The 11,319-nt window shown below is 39.3% G+C and overlaps 1 protein-coding gene across 1 annotated transcript; it reads right to left on the bottom strand.

The window, feature by feature from the left end:
• Positions 1-2,352: 2,352 nt before the first annotated feature.
• Positions 2,353-8,384, bottom strand: LOC145778315 (protein lev-9-like). The gene is made up of 7 exons (XM_082589777.1): positions 8,345-8,384; positions 7,009-7,182; positions 6,193-6,378; positions 5,791-5,928; positions 4,726-4,902; positions 4,062-4,259; positions 2,353-2,585 (listed from the first exon to the last, which is right to left on the bottom strand). Exons 1-7 carry the CDS (start codon positions 8,382-8,384, stop codon positions 2,353-2,355), a joined length of 1,146 nt encoding a protein of 381 aa, XP_082445903.1.
• Between the last annotated feature and the right edge of the window lie 2,935 nt (positions 8,385-11,319).

Genomic DNA, 11,319 nt, shown 5'->3' with positions numbered 1-11,319 from the left:
TGGAAGAACAGACCTTGTTTCAACAATGCAAGGAAGTGTAGAGTTGCGATGTCGGTTAAACTGTCAATACGGCTTTTTGTGCTTTGATAGCATTACCTCCGAGCATCACAAATATTGCCCTAACATTGTCAATTCTAAACTCTTAAACAGTTCATGATTTTACAGAAAGTCAAAAGAAGAGGTCCACAGTCGTCATTACGGGCTTCACCAATCTACAAACTACATACATTCCCATACACTTCATTCGTCGCATTATGTTCTGAGATAACTCCAGAGATTTACAAATCAGATCGTTGAATCAGCGAATCTTGTTTGGTCGTTTGTAAATTCGCTGAAAACAATGAAGTTTCAAACAAACATATTTCTTACTTGTTGAGCGAGAGCTTTGGAAAATCTTAGTGACGAAACTAATACGTCATCACTGACGTTACGAGAAACATCAATGACGAAATGAACCTCGTTGAACTCTGTTGAAACGTTGAGGGAAGAGAGAAGCAACAGCTGATTGTTAAAAGATTCCTCCTCGTTAGGATATTTTGGATCTATCAAAGGAAGCAAGCACTGCTTGGTGCATAAACACAAACTTGGCATCACCACATGCACAAGCAACGATTTCACTGAAGCAAACGTTTTCCAACTTTGCTTTTGAGTAAAGATTCCAACAACATTTGCTTCGTTTCAGCGCCGAGTTTCATATGGATGTGCATGCTAGATGACTAAGATGAGGTGTACATATTGATGGTAAATAAGGTATGCATATTGATGGTAGATGAGGTGTACATATTGATGGTAGATGAGGAGTACATATGGATGGTAGATGAGGTGTACATATGGATGGTAGATGAGGCGTACATATTGATGGTAGATGAGGCGTACATATGGATGGTAGATGAGGCGTACATGTGGATGATAAATGAGGTAAACATATGAATGGTAGATGAGGAGTACATATGGATGGTAAATGAGATGTACATATGAATGGTAGATGAGGAATACATATGGATGGTAAATGAGGTAAACATATGGATGGTAAATGAGGCGTACATATGGATGGTAAATGAGGTAAACATATGGATGGTAAATGAGGCGTACATATAGATGGTAAATGAGGCGTACATATGGATGGTAAATGAGATGTACATATGGATGGTAAATGAGGCGTACATATGGATGGTAAATGAGGCGTACATATGGATGGTAAATGAGGCGTACATATGGATGGTAAATGAGGTATGCATATGGATGGTAAATGAAGTGTACATATGGATGGTAAATGAGGCGTACATATGGATGGTAAATGAGGCGTACATATGGATGGTAAATGAGGCATACATATGGATGGTAAATGAGGCGTACATATGGATGGTAAATGAGGCGTACATATGGATGGTAAATGAGGTATGCATATGGATGGTAAATGAGATGTACATATGGATGGTAAATGAGGTAAACATATGGATGGTAAATGAGGCGTACATATGGATATGGTAAATGAGGCGTACATATGGATGGTAGATGAGGTGTACATATGGATGGTAAATGAGATGTACATATGGATGGTAAATGAGGCATACATATGGATGGTAAATGAGGTAAACGTATGGATGGTAAATGAAGTGTACATATGGATGGTAGATGAGGCGTACATATGGATGGTAAATGAGGTAAACATATGGATGGTAAATGAGATAAACATATGGATGGTAAATGAGGTAAACATATGGACGGTAGATGAGGCGTACATATGGATGGTAAATGAGATAAACATATGGATGGTAAATGAGGTAAACATATGGATGGTAAATGAGATAAACATATGAATGGTAGATGAGGTAAACATATGAATGGTAGATGAGGTGTACATATGGATGGTAGATGAGGCGTACATATGGATGGTAAATGAGGTAAACATATGGATGGTAAATGAGATAAACATATGGATGGTAAATGAGGTAAACATATGGACGGTAGATGAGGCGTACATATGGATGGTAAATGAGATAAACATATGGATGGTAAATGAGGTAAACATATGGATGGTAAATGAGGTAAACATATGAATGGTAGATGAGGTAAACATATGAATGGTAGATGAGGTAAACATATGGATGGTAAATGAGATAAACATATGGATGGTAAATGAGGTAAACATATGGATGGTAAATGAGATAAACATATGGATGGTAAATGAGGTAAACATATGAACGGTAGATGAGGCATACATATGGATGGTAAATGAGATAAACATATGGATGGTAAATGAGGTAAACATATGAATGATAAATGAGGTAAACATATGAATGGTAGATGAGGTGTACATATAAATGGTACATAGATAATAATAAACTTTACTCAAATTGTCGTGTTGTAATAATGATGAAATGTTTTGTCGATCTTACTGATGCACTTTGGTGCTCCCTTGCCACTCCATTGTCTGTGATAAAGACATTCTTGTATCTTCTCTCCAATCAAGGAGTAACCATCTGTGCATCGGAAAGTGACGGTGGCATTGATGTGGAATCCTCCATTAATAAGAATATTTCCGTTTATTGGAATGCCTGGATGACGACATCGAGCGCGTTGGTCTAGCAAAATAATGGCAACTTGATAAAAATGCTGTGAAAATCGATGCAAAATCATCAAATCATTTCCTTTTTGCAACCCAATGAAAGTAAAATATTAGTTCTTAATTTTGTTCCTCTATGACCTCATGTTGTTTCACTGATGCATTTTAGAATGTTTGTTGCATTTTTATTCCATTGCTGATGTGCAGACAAAATTAATGAATGTGAAATATGGAAAATCGTTTCGACACAGGAGGCTGCATCAGGTTTCATGCGATGGCCAAAATTTCAAGGAAGTTTTGGTTGGTCTTGGATCTTTATCCTCGGACTGAGAAAGCCTTGATAGATTATTCCTGGTAGTTTTGTGTAGCGTCGTTTATTGACTTATTTTAACTGAGTAGCGCTGAATGACAGAATCCAACAAGAACACCAAATGAAAACATCAGAACAACTAACGATTCCACCACCAGAACTCGGTTCAATGCGCTATCGTCCTACATGGTTAGCTTGACTTCAGAAATTAAGAATTCTCCTGAGTAATATTGAATAAAACTGAATACCGTTGTCAGACTAAGTAACAAAAGTGAGTCAGGAATCATGGTTATAGTTGCTTAAGAAGGATCCTAGTCTTGATTGGGAAAGCGCTACTGTGAGCATTGCAAACGCTGTACACAACCATACAATGTAACATGACGGTAAATCTACGTGTCCATGAAGCACTAGTCAGAATGCGATTAGGCTTTCTTGCAAAATATCATTGCTTAGAATTCCCTAGATTTCTAAGGGAGACGCAGGATTGCGCTAAAAGCCCGCGGTATTTGTACAAATCAAGTGGATTCCAGCGCGCGTGACGTCAGAAAGAGTGCTCGGGCGCTACATTTCGCATGCTTGTAGAGGCTTTTGACGCATGGCCAGTTATCGAGATTGGCAGAGTGAAGTTTCCGATTGCACACGCACACCCAGAAAGTCGAACCAGGGCCACTTGATCTTGGACCTTCTTTGTGCACAAAGTCGGCCGCTTAACCAGCTAAGTTATCGGGTTAGACATTTTAAAATGATTGTGATAACATATAAGTTGACTCATGATGCGGGTCTTATGATGCTGACTCATGATGCGTGTCTCATGATGCTGACTCATGATGCGTGTCTCATGATGCGGGTCTCATGATGCTGATTCATGATGCGTGTCTTATGATGCGGGTCTCATGATGCTGACACATGATGTGGGTTTCATACGTCGGCGACTCGGCGTCGTGCGAGTAACTGATGATTTGTACCAAGAGATAATACAAAGGTATCGGAAATAATGCTTCTGCAACAATAAACAATCACGACAGCCTCAATTTATAAGTTACAAGTTTAATATTATTGACATGACGTAAAAATTCAAATATCTCAGTGCTAGCGCATGCATTTTGTAAACTATCTGGGCGTTGACCTTCTTGCCTCCAAATTAATCTTATGATGCTAGGGGGCATTCTTCATTTGTTTGCTCACCAATGACGTCACAAACAGTAGGTCTTCCACTCCATTGTCCATTTTCCATGCAAGTTCTTCTTCGATCTCCCAGAAGCCGATGATGATTGTTGCAAGCAAGGGTTATTCTGTGCCCCACCAAATAACGAATTGACGACCCGCTGACAACTCGGCCCCCCATGGCTCGCATCGATGGGTAAGGGTCACCACATTTGATATCTAAAAAAAAAGAATTCATAAAATTTGCTCGATAAACAAACAGGTCACTTTCAGGTTGGCAGGTGATGACGAGGCTTGTAAGCTAAGAAGAGTTTTGAACGCCCAGGAACCCCGTTTCAAAATATTCTTTATGCTTCGTTTGAAGCGAATTGTGCAACTGACTTCCTTCTTTCACGTTCTCGTTAGAGATAGCAGTGAATGCTGAGGATCCATAGCGTGCTCCACAAAAAATAAGCATTTTGTGGATTTGGACACCCTCGTTTGAAAATTGCTTTGGATCTGGGGTAACCATGAAATGGCTGAAGATCAAAGCATAACACAACAGAAAAAATAATTTTCTTGCTGGCAATTGGGTAATGTATTAAATTTATTATTATTTTGAGTTTGCGTTGACAATTTGCTTTAACTCGATTTTTTGAACAGTTTGCTTGTTTGTCGACATCAAGATCAAGATGTTGCCACTAACTTTGACAGTTGATTGGCTCTCCATCCCATGTCCCTCCTCCTGTGCATTTCCTTGTTGGAGACCCAGATTCCCTGTAGTATCCTCCCGAGCAAGTATAATGCGCCCGCCTATGGAATCCTTCCCCAGTTACATTGACTTCAGCATTCCTTGCTAACGGAGCCAGGCCACAGTCGATATCTGAAAAGTCAATCAATTGAAACTTGTTTGTCTGTGTGACGTCATCAAGTGTGGATCAACGTTTGTTGTTTCGGTGGGTCAGAACTTTTACGATTAAGTTTTTAGACCAACCAAAAAGATAAAATTACTTACAATCTGCACAGAGCTACGTACAAACACAACTGAAGAACAAACACAAAAGGTGCGGGAGTGTGATCACAAGACAAGATAGTGAGCGGTAAGAAAATAAAGGAAAACCACTAAACAACATAAAACAAACATGATTTAGTACAAAATTAACATCAAAGATGCCTCTCCAACGAATAATTGCTTGTTGAGCTTAGGGTTGTGCTGCTTTATTTGGAGTGCCTCGTGAATTTTAGTTTCAAACTCTGATTGACAGTTTCGAATTATTTTGAATGAATCCAATGTAAATTTGATGTTACAACAAATGCTGCAGTCATAAATGTGGTCTTTGATTGAATTGTGTTTGTTGATGTCTGTTAAATTTCAGGTGTTCCGCTCCTCTTGCAATTTTTGCATTATGCGATTCAGTCTTATCAATTATCTGTCCATGGCAACAAAGAAAGAGCGGCAAAGAAATCAATAATTGGGCAATCTCCTTGCGAACGTTTTTATAAAATCAAAAAGATTACAACAAAGTTGTATCCAATAAAATTATTCATGCTCCCTGGTACAAACCTGTGCGTGGCAATGCATTTAAAAGTGACAATCATCATCAAAAGACATTTTGTTGTTTCCATATCTCAAACAATTTGTCATAAAAAAATGTGAGCTCTAAATTAGTTGTTGGACTTCAATCAAGATAAAAAAAATGTAGGTCTATGTGTGAAAACATCAACAAGTCCACCCTTTTTAACCCACCTGGGTCTACCCCCGTTAACCCACCTGGGTCCACACAGCGTCGCCCGCACGGGCCGTCGCACAGACACAAGAGTCCAAGGCAGTTCCTGTCCGTGAAGCATTCCCTTCCACAAGTCATGCCACTCTCATGTACTTTGGAGTCGTCGTATGTCTGACAGCTGCCTAAGCAAGACACAGACAGTTCACATTGTTATGCAAGCTAGAAACAACAGGTTCGGGATTCAGGAACAACATATTCAAAAGTGTTTAATTGATTAAGCATTCACATCGTTCATAAAAGAATTGTTGCATCTATGTTGTAGGAGGCTATTATCACTTGGAAAGATATCACTTTATTCTTCATTCACTAAATACCTGCTTAACAAGTTAATAGGCTGCAAGAGGAACGTTGCTCACGCGTGCATAAGATCTCCCCTCCGGTCCAACCTGTCCTATCGTGACAGATATGTCTCATCCCTGGATGTCTGTTTTTAAATCCGACTTCGCAAGCATATTCCAACTCATCTTCATGACCATAAGGAGGAGATACCAGCGTTCTTGATCCGTTGCTATGGTTACGATACACCCTTACCTTGACCACATTTGAAAGCTCTGGATCTCGGCAGCGTGTGGCTGAAACGTTAAACATCATTGACACATGAGCAACGAAAGCCGTGGACACTGGACAGTGCCTTGTCAGGGGGGCAGAGTTAGCAGTTGTTGACTTTTATGTTTTACCAACAATTTGGTTTCTTTAGTTGCTGAAGTTCAATGCAGACGCAAATAAAGACGTGAGCACTTCTGTAAATTTGCTTTTCCTTTATAGCGCGGCTTTGTAGACATTGTTTGTGTGCAATACGTCCGTGCCATAGCTTTCTATTCATTTTTGTAGACTGGTATACAAATAAAATATCTTTTGCTTGTAGAAAGCATGTGACCTGATGATGCTGAGAGTCAATGTTTATATCAACACAAGAGTATCTACGTTTGCCTGAATGCAAAACCTATTGAATTGAATAATTTGCACACAACACTTCAACAAGTGGGAACTTCAGTGGTTTAAAACTTTAAAGCCGCTACAAGTATGCGAAGTTGCCAGGATGCGAAATTGCCAGGATGCGAAGTTGCCAGGATGCGAAGTTGCCAGGATGCGAAATTGCCAGGATTAAGCTCTCAAAGAAGCTTTTTCAGTCCGAGAATAGTTTCATGACCAATGACGCATTTTAAAAGAAGCTGTTTAGTTTTGAACCGAATGTTTCCAACCGTAGCATTCCGGTTCCTCTCCAGACCACTTCCTATCGGCTCTGCAACGTCTCTGATTGTTCCCCCTCATCAAATATCCTTCATCACAAGAATAAGTGGCCACGTTGCCAATGATTCGTCCTCCTTCCACTCTTCCGTTGGGAATATCGGTCAGCGCAGGCCGACAGGTGGCGACTATGGGAAAAACAATTTATGTTTCTTATAATGCATTAGAATAAAACATCAATAAGAATTAGAATTATGGAAATAATTTATGACGAGCCACAACTGCTCATTCATTGTCTTTGGGCAATTAAACTTATGAATCAAATTCTGATGCTGAGTTTGCAAGAATGGACAGTGACTGACATTCTGCTTTCGAACTGTTGTTGTCAAGTTACCGCGCAGTTGCAAAGTTACCGATCAAGCTACATATCCCGCACTTATTCATCCGATGTCGCATGAGTTTGTTTTTTATTCAATATTGACGGTATGAAGCCTAGTAGCCGAAATAAGTTGTTGTCTACTGAATCATGTTGACTGTGTTTGTTACGACGTGTGACTTGTGTTTGTTGTATATTTTCTTTCATATTAAAATTGCAAACATGATTTTTCAAACCAGGCCGAACAGTCCCGTTCTAATATAAACAAATACTGATCTAAGGAAACATTGCTTCAAATGGCGCGTTTCACGTCATGCTATAACTTCGAGTAGGGCTTGAAACCAAATGAGGCCTCGAGAACATAGATCAGTGACGAAACCTAAACTTCAATATTGAAATCTATACCACTAGTGCTCTGACGACAAACGATGAAACTAAAATTTATGTGAACAACTTCAATCTCAATTAAATTAATTCCACAAAGACAAATAAGCCAAAGATATTGAACCTGGATTGTAGCAAGAGAGTCCACAGATATCGTCACACAGACATCTTTTACGCGATCCTCGGCATTCGGCTGTCGTCCTGCATCTCTTCTCGCACTCTCTGCCCTCTTCAAGCCGCGACAGATCTCGAACAGGGCAACTTTGGGAATCAGACAATCCTACTACATTGTGACGTCATTATTATGGCATAGTCAGAGGTGAAGTCAATTAATTTGTTTTCACTAAATATGTGACATTCAAAACATTTTCCATGCAACGGGGATTCACTTTCCCACAATAAATTTGTTTTAAAAATCAAGTGTAACAAATACGTCACAACGCAGGATTTTTTTGTCAAAGAATCGAACTAAGATCAAGTAGTTTGCCCTAACAAAGCTTTAAAATTTTCAATGACTTGTCTGTTTAATCCAAATCTTTATCACGAAATCGAATTTTTTTGTTAAATGAGACAATGTTGCCACAACTTACCCCAAGCAAAAGCGAACCATACAATCATTAGTTCCCACATGGTAACAATAATACTCTAAAATCATAAGGTAACCTACTGATGGCTATCTAGAAAATGAAGACATTTTTACGTTACAAAAATATGACTACAAACGGATTTATGAAGCTTGGCAACACTAATTTAAACACGTAGCGGTCACGTGTTGGTTTTTTCTGACCTCCATTTGGTGTGGTTTGTTTTTCAATCTTTATCCTCTAACTGACAAAGCCCTAATAGGTTATTCCTGGTAGTTTCGCATACTTGTAGAGGTTTTTTACACAGGGCCGGTCACCGAAATTGGCAGAGGAAAGTTTTCCGATTGTTGAAGTTTTATTCCCGGGGAATTATTCCATTCACTTGGTGCCGCTGAATGGAGAGCAGTCCTGAAATGCGTTGCTTAAACGCACACCACCAGAATCGAACCAACATCATTTGACCTTGATACAGGCACTTAACCACTGAGCCAATGCCGGTCTTTGGGGTGTGCAAACCGTGCGATCGCACAGGGCCCGCAAATTCGGGGGCCCGCAATTTACTTAGAAAATGCAGTAGGCTAACTTTGTCATTTCCGATGGAAAAATTCAACAAGTGAATTCAACAAAGGAATTAGCAACAAGAAAACATAGAGACTCAACGGGTGCAACCTATTTCGTCCCCTGAAAAGATCAAGGAAAAGAAACAACATAGCCGAAGTCGCTGATCGGAGTTGCCGCAAACATTTCAAATTTCTCTCGATCTTTTCAGGAGACAAATAGGTCGAAATTTGATTTTGTTACTCCGATTTCAGGGTACGAAATCGGGGTACGAATTTTTCAGGAGACGAAATAAGTTGCATCCAGACTCAACATGACTTTATTTCTGAAAAATGCCAAAGAATGCATGATCTTATTTTTTTTGCTATGCCAGCGGACAGCACCATTTTACAGTAATATTCATATCCAAATTTTGAACATGCTCTCAGAATGCCCCAAATTCAAAGTAATTTTTCAAAATTTTCTGGGGGAGGCCCCCCAGATCCCCACCGCTAGATTTATCAAACCACTCCCTCCCCTTTCAAAATACCTAGCTACGCTACTGAATTGGACATTGTCATTGGGGCCCGCAAAGCATATTCCGCACAGGGCCCGAAATACCCTAAGACCGGCACTGACTGAGCTAACGGGACTAGCCATCAATGCCATGTGAACGTTTTTAGTTGTCATCTGGCTACTGTTGTGTCATAGGCTACTACAGCTACAACAATGTTGAAACAAACTGCACCCTTGTTAAGGATGAAGTTTCTTTGCAAGCAAAGATGTCTTTTAGGAGTAACTGAAGACTTTTTAATTTACTTGCATCATGAATAGATCTAGTTGGAAAACAAACTTTCATAGTTTTCTGTACCCTAATAACTAAAGGATCAGTTTTCGATTATTTACAGAAAAAATAATAAAAACTCTTTACAGTAATAGCCTACTTTTAAATGAAAATTGTATTAATCGTCCCCAAAAAAAGAATTTGGTCTTTCTCTTCAAATATAACACTAGAACCCCTTTCCCGGTTGCAAACTATTGGCTGCGCTACTCCGCCTAAGCTTTTTATGGCTGCTCTCAGTGGCGGCTCCTGGCTAGTTTGGATATGCTGCAAAAATGTTTTACATTGTTTTACGTTACATTTGCTTTCACCAATTCGATGAGGATAGGCTGCAGTCGATTAGGACGAGCCGCGACTGGCTACCCTGAGAAACAGCATTATGGTCACTTTTGAATAGTTGAAGATTTCACAACTTGGTTCAGGGCAGCGGTTCCCAACCTTTTTGGTGCCGTGACCCTTTTATAACATTTGCCAAGTTCCGGTGACCCCAAGGATAAAGTTAGTTGGGTTGATCCTCCTTCACTGCACTTTTGGAGCTAACTAGTAGGCTACTAGGCTATATATTAAATTTGACTTCTCAATAAATAAATAAACAACACAACAAATCAACACAACAGTTTGTTCAGTGTTTGTTCAGTTCACCAACAAGCTTGAAAAGCCTGTTTCACAAAGGTATGTTGTTGGAAAAGGAAGAATCAGGCAATGTTACATGCAGCTGACGACAGATAAGCACTTTAGACAAAACAAAACTGCAAAACTTGTGCTAGTTTTGCCATCATGGAGAAACGTCTTCTGGCAACTTTTGTGCAGTTGCTGTGTATATGCAACTGTATGCCATTCATTTAATTATTTGTGCATCTTTTTTGTTGTTTATTCGAATATGGACATTCTTGTCTAACGCAAATAAATGATAGCTAGTAATGAATAATTGACTTTTCATCGGGGTTTCATAACTGTTAAAATTTGCCACTTTGTGCCTTCACCGAATAAATTGTTTTCTGTATTGGTTTACGGCCTATACACAGGCCATGTCAACGTTTGCCCGAAGCTTCAATTTGACTGGATTCCGATTTGCTACGTTTGATAGCAGGCGATATCGCTAGCTCTAAGTTGATAGTTTAGTTAGAGTAACAGAAAAAATAGAATAGCCTATAGGTTACTGGTAGGCTAGCCTACTCACTTGCCTCACAAGCTAATACTTTTTAAACCTCGTCAACTATGATTTGATTCTTGCTTCAGAGCACAGCCAAACAAAGCTGCGAAAAAAGCCAGCATTTGATAAATGCAATTTAGCAGTAGGCTACCGTTCATATTAAATACATGAAAACAAGTCAATTTCGCTTCAACGAAAGCATCATCAAGAATGCTGATCATACTCAGAATTGTGCCATGAGCTGCTGGTAGAACTAGGCATGGCTTCATAAACAAGATACCAACTTTACTTGCCTCAAGGCATCTTTTGCATTTCAAAGATGATTCCATGAGATCAGTTGAATAAATTTGCAGCAAATAAATAATCAAAGTGATCGCCGAATTAAAGGATTGCTTTTCTGGAGATTTTATTTCTAGTTTTGTGGCTGAAATTGTAGTAAAAATGTGTAGC

This window comes from Aplidium turbinatum, chromosome 10, assembly GCF_918807975.1.
Source record: "Aplidium turbinatum chromosome 10, kaAplTurb1.1, whole genome shotgun sequence".
NCBI lineage: Eukaryota > Metazoa > Chordata > Ascidiacea > Aplousobranchia > Polyclinidae > Aplidium > Aplidium turbinatum.
Note: the sequence above shows the minus strand (reverse complement) of the source record. Positions and strands in the feature narration are given on the sequence as shown.

Coding starts and splice junctions, on each gene's coding strand:
- LOC145778315 (XM_082589777.1), bottom strand. CDS start 8,384: ATGTGGGAACTAATGATTGTATGGTTCGCTTTTGCTTGGG. Junction 6,379..7,008: donor AGAGGAACCGGAATGCTACG/GTTGGAAACATT, acceptor TTAACGTTTCAG/CCACACGCTGCCGAGATCCA. Junction 2,586..4,061: donor TACTGTTTGTGACGTCATTG/GTGAGCAAACAA, acceptor TTATTTTGCTAG/ACCAACGCGCTCGATGTCGT.